The sequence below is a fragment of the Callorhinchus milii genome, unplaced genomic scaffold (genome assembly GCF_018977255.1).
Source record: "Callorhinchus milii isolate IMCB2004 unplaced genomic scaffold, IMCB_Cmil_1.0 Scaffold10, whole genome shotgun sequence".
Taxonomy (NCBI): domain Eukaryota; kingdom Metazoa; phylum Chordata; class Chondrichthyes; order Chimaeriformes; family Callorhinchidae; genus Callorhinchus; species Callorhinchus milii.
This window is the reverse complement of record NW_024704751.1, coordinates 11,393,160-11,415,280: the sequence shown is the minus strand read 5'-3', so window position 1 is coordinate 11,415,280 and position 22,121 is coordinate 11,393,160. Positions and strand designations below refer to the sequence as shown.

The following is a 22,121-nucleotide window of genomic DNA, read 5'->3' as shown; positions in this document are numbered from 1 at the left end:
GGGAGGGAATGGGGTGGGGGGGGGGAACGGTTTTTGTATTTTTGTCATATAAATAGAAAATGAATTATTTTATTGTTGTTTTAGCATTTAAAATAACACCACACCAGTCATTCCCCTTTTTTTAATGCCCCCCCCCCCCCTCCACACACTTTGTAATGACAATTCCAGTCTGCGGATTACATCGCTTTTATATTCCATTCTCCCTCCCTCCCTCCTCCCCACAAAATATACAGTCGATTCGCTTAACAGTATGTCCTGCGAAGCGCTTTGAGACATCTTCAACGATGTGATAACGCTCTGTATCAAATCCCAGGATTATTAATATTATTATTATCTTTTATGTCTTTCGAACATGGACGAAATGTTGCAAAAAGGGCATTTTTTTTTGATTGAACATCTCTCTCTCTCCTGTGCGTCCGTTATCGGCAGTGATCCGTACTACACTTGCATGGAGGATTCTCGGGGAAAGCTGTTGTTAAAGCGACCCCTCCCCTCTCCCCCCCTCCTGTTCAAATTGTCATGAGGATGGACCGAACCTTCTGGGAGTGGGCGTGATAGATGTTTCCTCTTGTTTATTCTGCGAAAAAGCCCACCAGCGTGTCTGTTGTACATGTGTGTATATTACTGTATATTGAGTTGCTAATGGAACCTGTATACATGTTCGTCTGTATGTTCGCTCACTCGCTCACTCACTCACTCACTCACTCGCTCAAAAGACAAGGTTCAGATATAACCCCGTGATGCGGTTTTGGGACTTGGATAGATACCTGAAAATAAAAATTTTGCAGAGCTATGGGGACGGAGCGGGGGAGTGGGACTAATTGTATATCTTTCACAGAGCTGGCACAGGCACGACAGGGTGAATAGCAACCTCCTTTCTATGATTTTTAGGTCTATTTCCACTCACATCACATTTATCCAGGATGTCTTTTTTTCCCCCTCCTGGGCGCTCTGGTGCATAATAACCAAGATAATAAAAATAATGATCTTTGCATTTGACAAGCGGTATCCTTCACAGGATCTATGGTGAAGTGACGTTATTCTGTGGGTGAAGTGCGGCAGCCAATATGCACACAACTGTGTCCCACAAAGAGCCATGGAGATGGGGTGACCAATTTTTCATTTGGGGAGGGTTCTTGGCCAGGACACCGGGAGAAAAAATCTCCCTTCTCTTTTCGAACAATGCCTGAACAGGCAGACGGAACCGGGGTTAAACATCTCAACTGAAGGACAGCACTTCTGACAATGCAACACCCTCCCCCCACCCCCCCACCCCAGCATTGCATTGGAGTGTCAGCTCAGTCTATGGGACTTCAAGTCCTGATGTGGGGTTTGAACCCACAACTTTCTAATTCCGAGGCGAGGGTGCGAGCACCGTGCCAGGCTTTAATGGCTTAAAGTACTCTAATGTTTAGTCAATCATCTAGTTTCCATATACGCTGCCCTAGTTATATTCTAAACTTGTCCAGTTTCTGCACTTACATTTCAGTGACTTCAGAAACTGTTCATTAACACACTTGTTGTATTGGATTTGCTGCAGCGGCAGCTTGGCGAGTGTGTTTCAGGTCAAAGTTGTTCTGCATCCTTACAATTGGTGATGAATTCAGGACGGACTGACTGTGGGAGGAGAGGCACTTAGGGTGGGGGACTGTCAGGACCGTCCCTAGACCCTGGAATGATGAGTTTGGGAGCAGATGGTGGGGGAGAGAATGAGTACCTGATGTCAGCGCTACTGTTGGGTGGGAGAGCAACGCTGTAGGAGACACACACAGACAACAACAACTTGCATTTATATAGCACCCGTCACAAGGGGTAGCGTCCTTGGCAGTGGCGGAGTCTGACAACGAGAGATGGGGACGGGGGAGGTGACCATAAGCACGATCAAAAAAAGATCTTTAGGCGGGATTTGAAGGTGCGGAGGGAAGGAGGGGGCAAGGCGGAGGGATTGAGGAAGAGCAATCCAGAGTTTCCACACACATACACACACCCTCCCAACCACCGGGCCGCGGGTTGCTTTGTAGATATAAACGGCACAGTTCAAATTGACCCCGCGGGGTTTTGTTCAGTCGTGGCTTCTCTCGTGGCTGACAAAGCAGGTGTTGAGGGACGATCAGGACAGTAAGTCAGTGTCACTGACTCTTGCCCACATTCCCACAGTGAAGGTTCACTGATTGCTGTGAATTCATCGAGAAGTGATTTGCTGGTAATTAACAGTGCATCTTATCTGACTTCATTTTAACCACTTAACCTGACTAAATGTATGGTCGAAGGCGCCCTCATCGCCCTTAAGCTTTCCCTCCCGGTTTAGTTGACCACTGTTGTCTTTTGTAAATTAATAATAATAATAATAATTCTTGCATTTGACATAACACCTTATCAAGTCGTTGAGACATCTCCAAGCGCTTGACAGATTGTATTACAAAAAGTGGATTGATTGACTGTGTGTTTTATGGGCAACGTTGCTTCGAGGCAATAGTTGGTCCTATGTGACAGGAGCTGGTATCAACCCAAGTTGATGTGGACCCTGTGAGCATTTGCTTCCCTGATTCCTGATGATATTTAATCTGTTGTTGAAGCTACCTTCTAGCCTCTTCATCGCTATTTGCGAGTTGATTCAGTTGCTCTGTGGCTGAGTAGAGCATCGCACAAACTAGCTGCCATAGTAACCTGCAGGCTGCGTCTAAGATGATTGCTGCTGTGTGCTGCACAGAGGAAATAATTTAGTCATAAATATTAATGCAGCCAAACGAGGCTGGTGAGCACGCGCTCCATGATTGTGCTACACTCAGTTTCCTCTCTCTCTCTCTCTCTCGCCTCTTTTTCTCTCTATTGTCGAATCATGGAATCTTACAGCACAGAAGGAGGCCATTCGGCCCATCGTGCCTGTGCCCACTCTTTGAAAGAGCTGCCAACTCTAAGGGATAATAATCCTTGCGTTTGATATAGCGCTGTTCACGTCCCACGCGCTTCACGGAACATACTGTAAAGTGAATTGACTGTATATTTGTGGGCGAAACTAGTCCCACTCCCCCCTCTCACCCCATAGCCCTGCATATTTTTCCTTTTCAAGTACATTCCCAATTCCCTTTCCACTACTCTTTCAGGTGGTGCGATCCAGATGGGTAGGAAACTCTCTGGGTAGGAAAAAAAATGGGATGGGCCCTCTCAAGCCAGACTTGCACAGCATAGAAATGGTTATATAAAGGAAGCAATGCATACTTTGCTGTCCAGAGCTTGACTGTGTAGCAATCAATAATAATTACAGTGTATTTGGGCTTGGCGGGCCTGTTGCATTGAACACTTTAACAGATGCAATGTCTTTATTGTTGTACAGGGAGGGAGTGGGGGTAGGGAGAGGGTTCCTATTGGCTGTGGGTGGGGGGGGGGTTGCTGTAATAAAGCAGATGGGCGATTGAGGCTGCATGGAGTTACTGAGCTTTATGGAAAACATGTGAAACCAGATGGCGTTTAAAGTGGTTTCATTTACTCCCCTGCAAGGTTGAAGGCGGGTTACTGCTCGCTGCGCAAGACTTGCCAGCATTGTACACACCTGAGGTGTCGGATTTTCAGATCACTGAACAACACCTTGTGATGGATATGGAATCCTTTACGTGGGCAGATTTTAAACAAACTGCCTTTCAGATCTTCTTTAGAGTTTGCGCTTAAAGTGCGGCAATCAATGGTTTGGATACGGTATATAAAAAGGGATAGAAGGATTAATTCGCCCACAAAATGTAGTCGATTCACTTCGCAGTGTATTCTGTGAAGCGATTTGAGACGTCTCGAAGACAGGATAAGGCGCTGTGTCAAATGCAAGGATTACTATTATTATTATAATTATGTATTCATTGTCGTTGCAGGGCTGCAGAATTCCAACAGCAGAGTAGGCAGGAGTGAGCTCGCCTTCCAGGGTGAGTGGAGAGCGCGAGCAAGCGAGGGACCAGCTTTCAACCGTTGGCACAACCGTCGTCATTCCGCATCTCCAGTCTTCGGGTGGCACTGTTTCCCTCTCCCTCTCTTTCTCGCTCTCTCTCGCTCTGCGGTGTCTTTGCGCTGTTTCCTGAAGCTCTTCTCTCTGTCGGCTCTCCGTTTACTCAACAGTGAGTAGGAACGTGGTTGTTAGTCGTTTGGTGGATCGCTTTTTATAGTTCCCTTCCCAAAAAAAATGCGGTCACTCAATCCACGACTGTTTGTGGGACCCTGCAGTGCGCAATTGGCTGCTGCGTCTCACCCACAAAATACATGATCACTCCACTTTACAGTGCACCCCGTGAAGCGCTTTGAGACGTCTCAGCGACGCGATGAGGCGCTGTATCAAATGCCAGGATGATTATTATTATAAGGTTTCTCTCGCTCTCTCTCTCTCTGTCTCTCTCATTCACGCTCTCCATCGCTTCTCTTTTCCAGACGTCAGTCACTCGCGTGTCTTGCGATCACATAGTCTCATCACCTGCAATCCATGACCAGGCTCTCGCACGATGAATGGCATCGTCTCCATCAATAGCTTAATCTGCTGGACACCGTGTGAACATTGACCCAACGTTGGCTCAACCGCCGCAAGGGTGCAGAGTGCTTCTCTACCACTATGCGGCGCTGTGAGTCGGGATTCCCAAGATGATGCGCCATTGGGGCAATTGTGAGTAATGTTTATTAACGTCGATTCTGGTCTTGTCGTGTTGTGGCCGTATTACTGTTGTTGAGACATTGAACTGGGGTCCCGTCTGCCTGTCCACGTGGGTGTTACAGATCCCTCCTAATGGATCCGTAAGGGAGTTTCGTTTTCCTGGCCAACAATCCCCCCCCGAATAAAATCGGTCGTTCATTTTGTGGCTGTTTGCGGGTCATTGCTATCACGTTGTCATTCCAACACCCGTTTGTGGGACGCTGCTGTGCTTAATTGGCACACAAAATATACAGTTCACTACACTTCACAGTATGTTCCGTGGAGGGCTTTTTAGATGTCTCGAAGATGTGATAAGGCGCTATAATAGAGGCAAGAGTTATTATTAATAATGCCATTGATTACGATGCAGAGATTATATCAAATCATTGTAACAAGATCCCTTTATAGATTGACTGATTGAAACCGTTCTATGTAGAAAGACTCTCTGATGAATGTTAGAGCTTCTGAGCGGTGAACAGATGGTGTAAGATTTGGGTGGACAAGAGGGAAATGATCCAGACACATTTCAGAACTGTTTTGTGCACTGCAGCATCTGTCTAACCCTCTTTTAGATAGATAAATAAAAGACTGCATTGAAGAGTGTTGGAAATTTTGTCCCTTGAATCTCAGCTGGTAAAGCATTAATCCCTTTGAGAGCACCAGGAGCACCTTGTCTCTGTGTAGAAAATGAAATGTAATCTTCACAGTTTCAGTTTCAGGCTTTCTGCAGTAAACACACTTCTTCTTAATATTATATAAGAGCATCATTTATCCTACATTTGGCCTCCAACATTAAATGTGATCTGACAAAGAGCTACTCTGTGCGAGGATACAGTTTGTACGTCTGTGAGGAACAGAACCAAAAAGATTGGTTTATTCCAGCCAGATTACAACACACAGCCTCGAAAGGTTCAAGATGGAGAGGATTATGTCATTATTTTCAATGGCATTTAATTCCAATGAAATATTAACTTTTTTTGTATTTTACTGTAGAAGGTAAACTGTCCCTCCTCAGGTTATCGTGGTTTGAAAACCCAGAAAGACTTAAAAGCTAAGGCAGATTTTGTGCGAGTGTGCGCCCCCTGTACCTCTCCGCCTTCCCCACTGATTCTGTCTTTGTGAAGTGCTCAGATGTCACCCCACATGCTGGTCAGCCCCGGTGTAATATCCATGTTTTTATTTTGAAGCCCTTCTTTCACTTGAGAGGCACTGTCTAAACTTGGGCTGTTGTTGACTGTTGACTTGCAGCAACGGGTTAATGTTTAACGATTGTTTGGGGGTTGGCGAGATCTGCTTTGATCTGATGACACTGGAACCAGAGTCTTTCGCTGGAAGTAATTTGGCATTTTGGTGATTCGATTTGATGGGAGTTTTAGTTGTCAGATGTACACTGTGTGGCGCAGTTTCCTTGTAGCCATCTGTTTCCGGGAATTGGCCACTTCACCCTTTCGGTTTGTTTGTTCAGCACCAATAACGCACTCCCATCTGTGAGCTAAACCCCCACATGACAACTAGAGGAGAAAATATTACCCACTGTTGCTTCTGGTGTTAAATACTGTCGCCCTCACAGCCAAACCCCATTGAACAGCTTTAACCTTTGCTATTTTTCCCTGAAATAACTTGTCGCTTCCTATATCATTTTGGATTTTATTATATATTGATGTAACGCATGTATCCTGTATTCTCTATCTTCCTTGGTTGGGAGGGGGATATAAATGGGGTCTCCTCGGAGCTGAACTGGTCCAAGGTGCATGTTTGGCCACGGAAAGCTATCAAAGGTAAATTATGCGGTTTTAGCTGGTTAGACTCCAGCAGTTACCCCAACGCACACTCTGGGGTCCCCCCAAGCTTTGGCTCTTGTCAACCTGCTTTCCAGAATTAGGTAAGCAGATGTGTCCCTCCAGGGGGAGAGAGAGAGAGAGAGCACGTTCCATTCCAAAAATCTATCTCTGGGATTTCCATGTGTAGACGGGAGATGAATTCCATGTGGAATTCTCAGTTTGGTTTGGATACTCTTAAGCAACGGTGATGGGTTTCCGTGTGTGTCAGACACCCGCTGTGACAATGTCCTCTGGTCAGTGGTCAGCTACAGTGACTGATCGCGATACTGAAAGTATCTCCACCGCATGCGTGGTTAGAGGTCGGGAGGGGATGGGTGACGTTTGAGTTCAGAAGGCTGAGAGCTGATCTAATTGAGATTTTTTAGAATACTAAAGAGATTTGATAGGGTAACTACAGAGAGTAAACTATTTCTTCTGGTGGGTGGGGAAATCCAGAACAGGGGGAGCATCATCTTAAAATTAGAGCCAGGCCATTTAGGAGTGAAATCAGGAGGCAGTTTTTCACACACAAAAAGGCTAGTGGAAATCAGGAACTTTCTCTCTCTCCCTCTCCCAAAAGGCTGTGGATTATGGCTGTATCCATTCAACATTTTTGAGGTTGAGAGATGTTTGTTAGGTCAGGGGATCAAGGGATATGAGGCAAAGGTGGGTGATTGGAATTCAGGTACAGATCAGCCATGATCGTATAGAATGGTGGAACAGAGTGTGTGTGTATGAATCTGCGCGTGCATGAGCGGGTGTGTGCGTGCGTGTATGCGTATGTGCGTGCGTATGTGTGTGTGAATAATAGCCTTCATCTCTCAGAGGCTCTCAGCTTGGGTCTGTGATGAGGAGAGACTGTCAGGGTAAAGGATTTCATCAGTTTTCTGGTGGCTTTTTTAGGCGTGGTTCCAGACCCGATTTCCAGCCATGACAACAATCGTCCTGTCAATCTGTGGCACGGCTCACAGGAAATTAAACGCTTACATTTTTATACTGGCCACGGCCTCGCAACCTGTACCTATAACTGACACAGGAAACCTGCAAGAAGCTGTAAAGATACTAATCTGCAGCCCCTTAAGCACTGCGTTAGTGATCAGGAACCCGGTGTCACCGTGTATGTCAAAAACCTTGGCTTGTTCACTTAGTGGCGGAGGGGAGTGTGTGATAATAATAAAAATCCTTGCGCTTGATACAACGCCTTATCCCGTTGTTGAGAGTCTCGTATAATATAGATGTGCGCACAAAACAGAGTCACTACACTTTACAGTACATCCTTTGAGACGTCTTGAAGACGCGATGAGGCGCTGCATTAAATGCAAGGATTATTATTATTGATGTATAATGCTGTCTGCTCTAACTGCACCTTCAGAGTGTGTGTGATATCATCACATGCCTGGTGTTCTTGGGGGGGAAACAGGACATGTCAGAGCAGAGAGAGAGAGAGACGTTCGATGCAGTTTAAGAACTGAACCTTTTTTTTGTGAGGCAGTTTCAGTTGGTGCAGTGAGGCATGGTGTTGATGTGATGTCTCTGTGGTCGGAGGTTTTCAGCAAATTTGGCCCCATTTATAAATATCTGAATGAAGCCACCTCTCACTGCTCAGTGTTTTAAAGCCGTAAGATTTCCTACACAGTGGTTTCTGTTGACGTTCAGATGTCCATACTCCATAAGAGCATAAGAATTACTAGACCAAAGAAGACCGAGGTCCATCCAGTTCACCTTCCACCTTCCTGGCAATTGCTTGCACACAGATGTCATGTCCCAAACTATATACTGTACCCCCAAGGTTTGCTTTTGCAAGAATCAACACTTTCTGCTGTATGTGAATCATGATAAGGCATGATTAATCTAAATCAAATGAAAGGATTATCATTTTTTATTTTTATGGAGTAAAATAACACAGGACAGACAGCAGTCACCGTAAAGCATTTGAGATGATCTGAGACAAATTTTAAAAATCTTTATTTTTTTTTCTTTCTTGTTCCTTACAGTACAGTTTTGCCCTCCCGCCCCTCCCCACACACAGACACACACAGACACAAATGAGCGCGTCTCACACGTAATCACAGGTATGTAATGAATGGTAAGAATTTTTTCCCATCAGTTATTTTTAGCAGCCGGAATCCACGTGTGTGACAGCTGTGGTTTCCTGTCGTCTGACCCGGGGCTGAGACAGTTCACATCGTTCTGCCTCTGCTTAATCAATCCGACAACACCCCCCCCCCCCCACACACACACACACGTACACAACACCCCCTTCCCCACCACACACAGCTATCACACGACGAGTCATTTCTACCATTGTTGGCGGCTCCCACTTTGCCAATTTCCTTACCAGTAGTCTGTAGTTTTCACTCCAGTCTGGCCTACATTTAATTCTGCCGTCTACAAAAACACGCCATCACTGCACTTTACAGTGAAATCATCCCGATGTGGAAGGTGCTATACTAAATGTGCTATTATTATTATTATTATTTTATGGCAAGCGAGAGGAACTGGGTTTGATTCCCTGGCAGGTTGGAACCTTGGGCAAGTTTCCTCACTCCACACACACGCGCGCGCGCGCCTCAGTAAGTAGGTACCCAGTTGTTGGTGGATCGCTTTCCCGGGGTTGTCACTCACTCAATTCACAGAAAATATTGTAAATTGTATTGACGGTGTATTTTGTGGGAGAAACTAGGAAGCCAGTTGCTTACAGCAGACTACAGCAACCAATCTATGGCAACAAACAGTCTATTTGGCTAAATTCGTCCATTCCGGTGTTTAAGCTCCACTAAAACCTTCACTCGTGTGTGTGTGTGTGTGTGTGTGTGTGTGGAGTAAGGAAACTTGCCAATGTTTCGCCCTTCCTGGGAATCGAAACCAAGTGCTCTCACTTGCGAGGCGAGTGCTCTGACCCCTGAGCTACAGGACTCCACGGCTCCAGGAGAGGTTTTCCCTGGATTGCTTTTCAATCACCTCCCGGCACTGTTGCGTTTTGCAACGGATGTAGATTCACTTTTAATGGTGTGGTATCACTTTCAGTGGGGCCTACCTCAACTCACTGTGCACAGTTGAGAACTGATTGACTTTTGTGATTCATTCTGTGCGACTAGCTGGAGGGATGATGACGAGAAGGTTACTGAAGTTCAATCGCTAGGGTTTGTCCCAAAAGCATCTTATCTCTCGGTTGCTGACGTGCGTGTTTACTCCGTGACCCGGACCCACAATTTGGTATGTTTTTTCCCCCCCATGAGGAGGAGGATGATGATGATTATTATTATTTTTGCCACCTCACAAAAGCCACACAGGCTGCTGGTTTTGTAAACAGGGAGGTGTTTTCACAGCAATATAGGTGGGAAATTCCTGTGTGTGTACGTTCGATGTCTCGTTTCCAATGTGCAGAATTAAGAAAACGTTCTACCCTCTGCACGACGTTACACCGTGAATCAGCCCAGCGTTTGACGTAGGGGGCAATAATTTATTGTGGTCATGTCATGGTCCTCTGATGAGACCTTTTATGCCGAACATGAGAGTACAGGTGGGTGGTGGGGGAGGTGGAGGTGGTGTGGGGGACGGATGTTTATCGAAACGTGAAATCTCTCTGGAATATTAGTCAAAACAAACATCCCATAGAGTTTCCATTTCAGCTTCAGGTTTGTCGTCCGGGGTGGTGGGGGGGGGGTTGATGGAACACAGATACACGCCTTTCCCCAAGGCAAAGCTTACAGTAAACCATTAACAAATTAACTGCACACAGCGTCAGTCAATTGAGACATCTGGTGTGAGCTGTCAAAAAGCATTTGAATGAACGGACGGATGGACAACACTGTAATATCAGCTCAGCAACTGAGCAAACTGAGCAAAATTATTATTAATAATCCTTGCATTTGATATAGCGCCTTATCACATCTTCGAGACGTCTCGAAGAGCTCAATTATCCAAGTGAATTGACTGTATATTTTGTGGACGAGACGCGGCTGCCAATTGCGCACAGCAGCGTCCCACAAACAGCCGTGGGTTGAGTGGCCCAATTTTTTCCCCAAAAAAAGAATTCGGAAGGAATTATTCCCCCCGGAAAAGTGATCCACCGCTTGACTAACAACCGGGTCCCTTACTTTCTGCTAGGTAAGCAGGCAGAGACGCCCCAACCTGCCTGGGAATCGAACCAGGTCCTCTCGCTTGCGAGGCGGGTGCTGTAACCACTGAGCTGCAGGACCCCACATTGTGAGCAACAGGTTGGTTGGGCGTTTGGGTCTAATCTGATGAATCTCTGCGTTGGCCACACATCAGGCACAGGAGAGACTGGTTGCTGCTTAATCTCTCATCCATTCTTCGGTTGCCATGGAGCCCGGCAACATATTCTGTTCTACGTCAACAACCGGGAAAAGACTAATGTGGGAAGTCTTTTGTTTTTGTGACTTTACAAACCCATATCTGGCCCATCATGACTTTTAAATTGAGTTTGACAAACAGCAGCCTCAACGCCTGACTCGCACATTAAATCTCACTGCACGTGAGAGCTCTATCACCTGCCTCTCTATCTGGCACTGTTTATTTTTCATCCCAAGAGAGGGAGGGAGGGAGGGAGAGGATGAAGCGATCAAGCTTGGCTTCTGAAAAGCCGTCAAATTATTCCAAGAAAGAAAATCTGTTGCTGTCTTGTTTTTAAATCACTGTGTTTACAAGAGAGGTTTTTGAATGAAAAAAAATCCCATTTGACCTCATCTTTCCAAAATGCTCCAACAACAACAACTTGCATTTACACAGCGCTCTTCAGGGGGGAGGGGGGAGGATTGGGGGCAGGTGACCGTAAGCACCATCAAAAAGGAAGGTCTTTAGGTGGGATTTTAAACGTGGGGAGAGAGGGAGGGAGGGAGGGAGGGAGAGAGGGGGCGAGGCTGAGGGCTTGAGGGAGAGAGTTCCCAGAGTTTCAGGGCATAGTGGCTGAAGGCACAGCCACCGATGGTGGTGCGGAGGGGACGAGGGACAAACAGGAGGCCGGAACCAATCTCACCATTGACCTGTTACAGAAGCAAGATGTTCTCTTGAATGCGTTCAGGCTAAATTTATCTACCCCTCCTATCACTACACTTTACAGTATTTCCTGTGAAGTGCTTTGAGACGTCTCGAAGACGTGATGAGGCGTAATATCAAATGCAAGGATTAAGCAGCAGTTTTCAACCTCAGCTAAGATTTTGCACTTGGCGGAAATGAATACCAGTGAGTTTGTCTGTGCTCTATAAATACAGACTGGTGCCATATGTTCATATCCTCATCCTCCACACACAGTGAAGTGTCGGGAATAAAGCATTCAGCTGTGGCTTTGTATTATTTGGTGACTGAAAATCTAATTTCATTTTTGAAGGATTTCTTAATGTATGAATGAAGGGGGGGAAGAAACCAAAGGGCAGAATATATAAATGTTTTATATTGGCTTCAATAGCGTCTCCTCAAATTGTCACTTCATACATACGGAAAAGGTAGTGAGGAATAGTTGCCCCATATTGGCCTGAGATGCATTATACACATTCCTTGCATTTGATACAGCGCCTTATCACATCGTTAAGACTCTCAAAGTGAATTGTCCGTGTGTATTTTGTGGGCGAAACGCAGCAGTTGATTGCGACGTGGATTGAGTGACTATATCAAATGCGAGGATTATTATTAAGTGTTGTTATTAAATGCCATGAATTGTGGAATATTCTCAGTGTGACACAGGATGCCCTCTCTTTCTCTATCGCCGTGAGCTAATGGTTAGACTGGAGACTTTCTGTTCAAAGCCCAGTACCTGCTGTGTTCAGGTCTGTGCTGGTGAGAGCGGGGGTGGGGAACCTCATTAGTATTCTCTTCCTCAACTGATCCTGTGGACTCTGGAACCTCTGGAGACCTCTTTTCGCACCACGTTTATGCCCTGATTCTCTCACAGTCGGGAGAGTTGCTATTTCGGTATCTCGGCTCTCGTAGATGGGCACAGTACGTGTTCTGTGTAAATGTTTAATGACCTCCCCCCCCCACCATGCCCTCCCGCTCCCACGCCCCCACCTCGCTCATTAAAGGGTGGTGGAGTCCTATAGCGTATTTGTTAGAACGCTCTCCTCGCAAGCGAGAGGACCTGTGTTCGCTTCCCGGGCAGAGTGAAGCCTCAGGTAAGTTTCCTTGCTGCACACGCCTCTGTTCACCAGCAGTAAATAGGAACCCGATTGTTAGTCAATTGACGGATCGCTTTTCCAGTGGTAATAATTCCTTGAAAATAAATAAATAATAATGATTTCGTCGTTCAATCCACGGCTGTTTGTGGGGGACGCTGCTGTGCGCAATTGGCTGCTGCGTTTCGCCCACAAAACACACCATCAATTCACTTTACAGTATATTCTGTGAAGCCCCGTGAGACATCTCGAAGACGTGATAAAGCGCTGTATCAAATGCAAGGGTTATTATTTTTATTAATGAACCTTCATTTCAAGGTACTGTGGGATTTTAAGTAGGCAACAACAACAACTTGCACTGATATAGCGCCCTCCACACTGGGTAGCGCCTCCGAGCGCTTAACAGTGGCAGTGAGTGAAGCTGGAAAACTAGCTTCTAGCTTCACAAGTTTTAAAATTATTTTTTATAAATTCAAAATCGGCCGTGCGGTCAGTGATGTCTGTTTACTCAGGTTGGGTTTGTCAGGAGACCATCAACGTATAGACGGTCGCAAGATATTCGGGGGGAAAGAAAGATTGTGGTGGTGGAGCAATTAAATGAATTATTGATTTATTTGTTAAAAATAGATTGTGTGCTGCCATTTCCCTAACCACAGGAGTCATTTCATATTGAAATCACTTATGGGAGTCCTGTAGCTCAGTGGTTAGAGCACTCACTTTGCAAGTGAGAGACCTGAGTTCCATTCCAAGCAGAGGGCGAAACCTTGGGCAAGTTTCCTTACTCCACACAGAGCCTAATAATAATCCCTCCAAAACCAAAACAATAATAAATGGGTCATTTTCAATCTACGACTGTTTATGGGACATTGCTGTGCGCAATTGGCTGCCGCGTTCGCCCACAAATATACAGTCAATTCACTTTACAGTGTGTTCTGTGAAGCGCTTTGGGACGTCATCCCGACGTGAAAAGCGCTATACCAAATACAAGGATTATTATTATTATTATTATTCCCCACTCGCTCTCTAATCACTCACGCTCTCGCTTCACTCTCTCTCTCTCTCGCTGTTCCCTTTAATTTCGTCAAATTAGACCCATCAAAATCAAAATCATCAACGCGCCTTATCACATCGTCAAGACTTCTCCAGGCGCTTCACAGGAGTTAACTGTGAAGTGTAATGACTGTGCATTTTTAATAATAATAATCCGTGCATTTGATACAGCGCCTTACCACGTCTTCGAGACGTCTCAAAGCGCTTCACAGGATATTCTGTCAAGTGAATTGTTGGCAAATGCAGCAGTGCAATTTGTGCAGAGTGATGTCCCACAAAAGGTTATTTCTAATGATGGTCTGATTGCTTCCAATTTTCCCCTGTGTGGTGTGTGTGTGTGTGGTTTTACTGGGTTTGTACATATTGAGGCCAAAGTTTTTTTCTCTCTCTGACTAACTGTAAAAGGAAAGGAATTAAAGAGGTTACACTGAGTATGTTTCATAAACTGACGAGTTTATTGTGACGTGAATAGACATAAGTCGGGATTGTTTGATGTGTGGGAGAAACACGGCTGAATAATTCACACTGGAAAAGGGAGGAGGGAGGAAAATGAAATCTGTTTCATCTGACATCTGATGTCAAGGGGAAAGCACGCTCTGCAGTGAAAGCAACGGATTTAAACTCATCTCAACCAATCGGAAACCCGAATGTTTATTTGATTTTATTTATATTTAGTGCTGAAGTCAGCCTTCTCTTTATGAATCAAATGGAGTGCCAGAAAGCTTACTTACCAGAAAGCCGAGAGAGAGTGTGAGAAAGTAAAGGGAATGTTTTGTAAACGTTTGGTTTTACAGAAACCACAAATGTGTGTCTTCACTTTTCATTTGTTCTTTCTCTTCTCTTTTTCTCTAAATTTTGATTTCGTGGAGTCCTGTAGCTCAGTGGTTAGAGCACTCGCTTTGCAAGTGAGAGACCTGAGTTCAATCCCAGGCAGAGGGCGAAACCTTGGGCAAGTTTCCTTACTCCACACAGAGCCTAATAATAATCCCTCCAAAACCAAAAACAATAATAAATTGGTCATTTTCAATCTACGACTGTTTGTGGGACATTGCTGTGCGCAATTGGCCGCCGCGTTCGCCCACAAATATACAGTCAATTCACTTTACAGTGTGTTCTGTGAAGCGCTTTGGGACGTCCTCCCGACGTGAAAAGCGCTATATCAAATGCAAGGATTATTATTATTTAATTACATGGTCGGATTGCAGTCCAGGCTTGTGCAGTATATCGTGTTTCTGGATTTATAATCCAATTTAGATCTGTAAACTGTAGAGCCTTTCACGTGGGGAAGACGTCCCAAACTGCCAAGACTTGTATCTGGAGATTAAGCTGTAAAGACAAGTCTGTCCTATCAATATTTTTGGTCCAACATTTTTCTCGTTTTTCTGCCCTGTGCTTGGGCTGCTGTTGTCAAACCGACTTGTTTAACGTCGGGAACTTTTGAGGATTTCCTGCCTCGTGGGCGACGGTTGGGATTTGAAGAAATCACTTCCTGGAAAGTTGATGTTCAAACTGATAGGATTCCAGTTCTAATGTTAAAGAAATTCCAAATTGGTCAAAGCATTCACACAACTTGGGAATCAAAGCCACTTCACTCCTGGGTTTATAATGAGTCGTGTGTTTTTGACCTACCGAATAAATAGAAACATAGGAACAGGAGGAGGCCATTCAGCCCCTCGAGGCTATTCCGCCATTCTGTTAGATCATGGCTGATCTGTATCTCACCTCCAATTACCCACCTTTGCCCCATATCCTTGATCCCCTGACCTAACAAACATCTCTCCACCTCAGTCTTGAAAATGCGGATGGATCCAGCATTCATCCAGTCACTACACTCGACTGTAAATCCTGAGAAGCGCTTCGAGACTTTGACAGCATGTTAAGGCGCTCTATCAAACGCAAGGATTATTGTAGTTATTGTTGTTATTACGTTAATACAGTTTAAATCAATGTAAAGTGTAGCGACTGTGTATTTTATGGGGCGAAACACAGCAGCCAATGTTTTTCAAGATTGTAAAACAATCTTCTATAAGTTTTCCCTCGTCCATCACGTTGACAGCCTGGGAGCTGAGTGGGAGAGAGAAAGAGAGGAGCATGAGCAAGCCAACGTGTGAGATTCACACTCATCGCAGTGATAACATTGCCCGTGCAACACAAACCCAGCACTCTTCCTGAAACTGCCTCCTCCACCTTTTTCTATGGCAGATATTACTGGTGTTTTCTGCACACACCAGATGTCAGGAAATTCCAAAACCATTGATATTCCGCTGACTTTGTAAAGTCAAAGTAAAAAACTGTCGACAGAAATGTTCGACCCACACGCACACACACGCACACGCATACACGCGTGCAACATCCTGACTCGGAGGCCACAGCCGTGCTGATTGAGCCATTCGATCCAGAACACAGTCACTACACTTGACAGAAACACCGCAAAGCACTTTTTTGAGATGTTTTGACATGATAAGGTGTGAAATCAAAAGCAAGGATGATGGTTTTTAGTTGCAAACTGAAGGTAAATAGGTTTCAGCGAGACCAAACACCTATTGGACCCGAGCTGGGGGTTGGGATCAGGAGGGGTGGAGGGCAGGGATGGTGGAGGGTAGGGAGGTCGGTGGGCAGTGAGGGTGGTGGGTAGGGAGGGTGGAGGCCAGGGAGGGACAAGGGACTGTGGGATGAATAATCAAGAATTAAGAGTAAACTGATGTGTGTGTTTAGGTAGTGAGACCCGTGGGTCTCAGTAGTTCCTCACCCCCGCCCCACACACACACAAACCCACACACACCCTCACACACACACCCACCCACATCCTCTCAGTGTCAGCATCAGATCGCAAGGTAACCACTAACCACCCTGGGTGAGTGCTGTTGATGATGTACATTACAATGTAGGTCAGCGACTCTTAGCAAACCCACAAGCTTCTGTGTAGAACCTAAGCTGTAGTTTACACGGATGAAAGGTCAAAGGAAGGAGCTTGAATGTACGACTGTTTCACCCACAAAATATACAGTCGATTCACTGAACAGTGTATCATGTAAAGCGTTTTGAGACGATTGAAGACGTGATAAGGAGCTGTGTCAAATGCAAGGATTATTATTATTATTTTCCCTCGTGGGACTGAAAAGATGGCTGTATAAAACTATGCAACCTTTCCTCCCATCACAGAGTCCAGCTGCTTTGTTTCCTGGCCTCTGTCACTCTCAGCCTACGGGGAAAGCAGCGACCAATACTGCCATCTTTTTTATGTTGGCGGCCAAGTGTCTGTCTCACGCGGAAACCCATCACTGTGCTTAAGAGTATCCTATAGCACAGAAGGCAGCCATTCGGCCCATTGTGCCTCTGCCGTATTTTTAAAAGCTGCCAATTAATCCCAATTCCCTACCGCTTTTACCCCAACTAATCCCACTCCCCCGCTCTTACCCCAAAGCTCTGCACATTTTCCCTTTCCCTATCCAATTCCCTTTTGAAAGCTACTATCGAATCAGCTTCCACCGCCCTTTCAGGCAGCGCGTTCCAGACCGTAACGGCTCTCTGTTACGGACCGAAAAATATTCTCCTCGTCCGGTCTCCCCTCTGGTTCTTTTGCCAGTTATCTTAAGTCCTTTGGTTACAGGACCGCCCGCCCGCCAGAAGGAATAGGTCCTCCCTGTCTGCTCTTATCGGTAGATCGAGACAGTTCAGTCAAGTCGTTAGCAGTTCATGTTATATTTGTTACAGTTGCTGTTTGTTTCGCATCATGTGGAAGAAAAGACCTGGGTTTCCAGTTCTACCCCCCCACCCCCCCAGCTCCACTTCCCCCCCAGTTGAAGGGAAGTAACACTTCTCTGGGTTGAGATAACATCTCTAACAGTGTACCCAACCGCAGGAGCTAAACTCACAGCTCACCCCCTAAATTCCCCTCCATGGTCGGCTCAACATCTCCCCAGAGAGTCACACAAACACCGAGTGGGGGATTGATGGAGGAAACCCACCTCCTGCTATTGCACGTTGCTGTGTCTCGCGCTCCAATACCTGAGCCCACGTGAAGCCGCGAGAGAATATACAGCAAGTTCTCGTTGTAGAGGAAAGACACCTAGAAAGAAGTTTTGAGTTAATGCTTCAGGAGGTTTCAGCAAAGTTATATTCTCAACTCCTTTTCAGTTACCCTCCCAAGTTTCTCTCTTAATAATAATCATCATAATAATCCTTGCATTTGATACGATGCCTCATCACATTGTTGAGTCGTCTCAAAGCGCTTCACGGCATACACTGTCAAGTGTAGTGACTGTGCATTTTGTGGGCGAAACGCGGTAGCCAATTGCGCACAGCAGCGTCCCCACAAACAGCCGTGGATTGAGCGACCAAATTATTATTATTGTTTTTTTGCTCAAAACAAAATTCCCTGAACCAGCGACCGAGTGCTTACACAGCCTCTCACCCCCGAGTAGCCGCGCACACCCTCTGGTCATTCAGGGGTTAAATGATTCATTAGGAAACCAGCCGGAGTGACACACAGCTGTGCAGCATTCCCGTCTGGGAGCTGGAGTGAGTGCTTTACCCCAAATGGGTGTGTACGTGTGCGTGTATGTGCGTGTTCTTGCAGTCGGTTAAGGGTTAATCAACCCTTTGTCATAAGGAAGGATAGGTCTGTCTGTCTGTCTGTCTGTCTTGTCTGTCTGGGGCGTTCAGTGTCTGTCGAGAGAGAGCGCGAGCCGGCTGAGGAGTGAAGGGAGTTATTTAGCTGCTAGTCAGTTAGATGTTGGTTGTCAGTAAGTTAACTGTTAGTCAGTTAGTTGGTGACGCAGTTTCCAAACCGACTTGTTCTGTAACTGGGGTTAGGGGCAGGAGGTGAGACAGAGACACACCCCACCTCCCACACATGCTCAGTGCAGGCTCCGGCAATGACATACAACACGGCTGGGAGTTAAAAGCCGAGTTGCTCAATTTCCTCTGGTTTCTGTGTGTCTACAGGCTCGAAGCAGGAAGAGAGACTGTCCTCTGGAGCGAGCGAGCGAGCGAGCGAGAGGAGACGAGGCAGAATGCACACTCTGCTTTGAAGGCGAACACATCTGTTGACATTTAAGCATTGCTGTGTGCGAGCGTCTGTGTGTGTGTGTGAGATCGAGGGAAGAGAGAGAGAGAGAGAGAGAGACGGACTGAAAACAGAGAGCGTCTTGGCTTATCCTGGCAGCTTTGTGCCTTCAGTTTGCTCACAAGTTCAGGTTACCTCACGCCTCTGGTGTAGACTGTTTGACATATCTTTATCGTCGAGAAACCGTGAGCGAGCGGCACAGACAGGAGCTGCTTTTTGGGGGGGAAGGAAAGAAGGAACAAGAGAACGAAGGGAGAAACCGGAGAGAGGAGGAGGAGGAAGATATCAGCACTTCTCGATCTCGACTGGGAATAAAAACATTTTAAAATAAACCTGGGAACGCCGGGCAAGATGCGTTCTGACTCTCCCCACTCCGGGGTCAGCCCTGGGGTCAGTCCTGCCCCGAACCCCAAGTGCCCTGTGGCCAAGAGCAGCCGTGTATCCTTCCACAACCTGTTCCGCGGGAAGAAACGCTCCAGGTCGTCCAAGTCCCGGCGGAGGCAGGAGGTGTCGGTGGCCAACGTGGAGATCGAGAGCCTCCAGGCCGAGGTGGCAGACCATCCCGGGAGGAACTCCCAACGTTCCAATGGCAACACAGCACCGACCGGCTCGTTCCCCGCGCTCTCTCCCACCCCGGCCAGGAAGGTAACCAATCTCATGTCAACTGTCTGTCTGTCTGTCATCAATCCCCTTCCTCCCTCACCCCCCCCCCCCCCCCATCCACTCCACCCCTGTCCCCTGGTATCACTGAGGGTAACCAGCACCTCTTGCCCCTTACTTTCTCTCTCTCTCTCTCTCTCTCTCTCTCTCTTCCTCCGCCTTCCTATTTCTATCCTTCCTTCCCCATCTTCAGGTGGTCCCCGAAGACCTTCCTTTTCGACTGCGCCTGCAGTCACCTCCTCTCCCCCCCACCCCCGGCTCGGTATCATGCTCCGTCACTGTCAAGCGCTCTGGGACCCTGCCTTGCCCTGCCCTGCCTTGCCCTGCCCTGCCCTGCCTTGCCCTGCCTTGCCCTGCCCTGCCCTGCCCTGCCCTGCGTGAGGGGGCGCTGTGTAAATGCAAGTTGTTGTTGTTTGTTCAGTTCAGTTTGTGGTGATGTTTTTTTTAGGGCGTAACGTTATATCGTTTGCTTTGTGGCTGCGGCCAGACTTCCCCTCCTCTCTTTACTCCCCCACCCTTCCCGCCCCACCCCCAACCCATTCTCCCCCAAACCCTTCCACCAACGGCAGGAAAGTCTTTTTGTTTGTCGGCCAAACAACAACTAATTACGTGTCTTAACACCTTTCACGTTGGGAGGACGTCCCCAGGTGCTGGGAAGTGTTCAGGACAGTGTTGAGGCCAAGAATTATTTTGTTTTTGCCCATCCGGGTGTCTGACACACACGGAAACCCGTCACCGTGACCAGCCGGGTGTCTGACACACACGGAACCCCGTCACCGTGACCAGCCGGGTGTCTGACACACACGGAAACCCATCGCAGTGCTTAAAGAGTCTCCAAACCCAAGCTGAGAATTCCAGATGGGTTGAGCTTTGCTGGGAATTCCTGCTCAGTACGGTTGCCCCTGACACTCAGTGACTACACTCACGCATCATGAGTGGTCACCAGGTCTAGAAGGCCAGACAGCACTTGTATTCCTGCTGCCATCGGGATGAATCAGCAACTTCTCAGCACAGGAGAAAGCTCGCTTTCTTCTGTGCTGTAAATTTCTACCTACAATCATTTTCGGGCGCCGTGAATTTGTCCCACAATCGTTGCACTTTACAGTATTCTCCCGCCAGGTGCAGTGAGACGTCTCAAAGACGTGATAAGGCACTGAATCAAATTGTGTTTGGAGGATAATTGCTGTATATTATATTTTAAGCGTTTCCTGGCTATCAGTTCAGGGAATTATCGGCTGCTATTGTTCAGACCCGGGTACGATCCCGGCTCTATGCTGATCTCAGCCAACATCAACGACTTGCATTTATATAGTGCCCCACAATGCAGGAGAGCGTCCCAGAGCGCTCAACAACAATAATAATAAGGTGATAGGGCTGTTAGAATTGGACTTGGAGGGAAGGGCATCATGGGGGGGTGGGTGGGGTGTGGAGGGCGAGGTTTATTCTGCTGGGTATTTAATGTGTTGCTGCTGGTTAAGGAGTGATTGGGGTTCAGCTGCGGTCGCTCTCTCTCAGTGCCTGTCACACACATACACACACACACACGATGACCTGGCTCCCATAGGAATAATTCCACCTTTTGTGGCCAGCTGATCACTATCCAACACATTGACAGCCTTCAGAGGAAGAGAGAGAGAATAATAAATGTATTTTGAGTTTGCTCAAAGGCAAAACTTGCTCCCGATTAAGGCAGCCTCATTCGAATCACAATCTCATTGAACATCTGCTATTCAGACACCTCCCTTCCCTCCTCCCTTCTCCCTCTTTCTCTTTCGCGCAAACGATGACTCAGTGGTCCAGTTGGCAAGAGGCAAGGAAACTGGGTCTGAGTCACTTTGTCGTTTATGGGAAGGAAACATTATGATGCAAATCATTTTCAGACAGACTGAGAAGGTGGCTGGTGACCACAGATCACTTAGTGCGTGGTCGTTTATAGGAAAAGGAACCCATTGTGTCTGCTCGAGGCCTGCCCTGTGGAGCCCTGTAGCTCAGTGGTTAGAGCTCTCACCTTGCAGGCGAATAGACCTGGGTTCAATTCCTGGGCAGGTCAGGGTGAAACGTTGGGCAAGTTTCCTTATTCCGCGCACACACACGCACCTCTGTTTCCCAGCAGTAAGTAGGAACCCGGTTGTTAGTCGATTGGAGGATCACTTTCCGGGGGTAAAAATCCATTCAATAAAATAATAAGAATAATGATTTGATCACTCAATCCATGACTGTTTGTGGGACACTGCTGCCGCATTTCACCCACAAAATACACGGTCGATTCACTTGTAGAGTATATCCTGTGAAGCACTTGGACACGTCTCGAAGACTTGAGAAGGCGCTACATCAAGTGCCAGGATTATTATTGTAATATTATTGTTTTATTTACTGGGGGGGGAACGTGTAGCTGGGAAAGCATCTGTGCGGAGAGCTGGAAGCAGATGTGAAGACAAACTGCCTTTTAGTCTGGTGGTAATTCCAGTCTGGATGTGACTGGGAAGCTAGCCGTGTTTCCCAGCACTGACATCTCTCACTGAGCAAGCGATCGAGCACAAAATTCCCCAAAACACAGATTATGTCATGAAACCGCTTGGGTGTTGATTCCACAGACGAGAAAAGTGTGAGTAATGCCGGGAGAGACGAAAGACAGATGGACATTGTTGTCTGAGATCGCGATCACAAGTTCCATTTTGTCTCAACTTCTAAGGCTTTTTTGTCTTGCACTTTACCAATTGTGTAATTTT

At 46.7% G+C, this 22,121-nt stretch overlaps 1 protein-coding gene across 5 annotated transcripts in view; it reads left to right on the top strand.

Moving 5' to 3' along the window:
* rnf19b (ring finger protein 19B) overlaps positions 1 to 22,121 on the top strand; it is a 33,614-nt gene that overhangs the window by 472 nt on the left and 11,021 nt on the right. The window contains exons 2-4 of one of the 5 annotated variants that reach the window (XM_042338735.1): positions 3,861 to 3,911; positions 4,408 to 4,636; positions 18,612 to 19,377. In XM_042338735.1, coding sequence (XP_042194669.1) covers positions 19,084 to 19,377 — 294 coding nt within the window. In that variant the 5' untranslated portion in view covers positions 3,861 to 3,911; positions 4,408 to 4,636; positions 18,612 to 19,083. Of the gene's footprint in view, positions 1 to 3,860; positions 3,912 to 4,407; positions 4,637 to 18,169; positions 18,208 to 18,315; positions 18,489 to 18,523; positions 19,378 to 22,121 lie in introns of those variants that run through there. The other 4 variants (XM_042338736.1, XM_007904284.2, XM_007904285.2 and 1 more) reach the window with 4 other exon arrangements.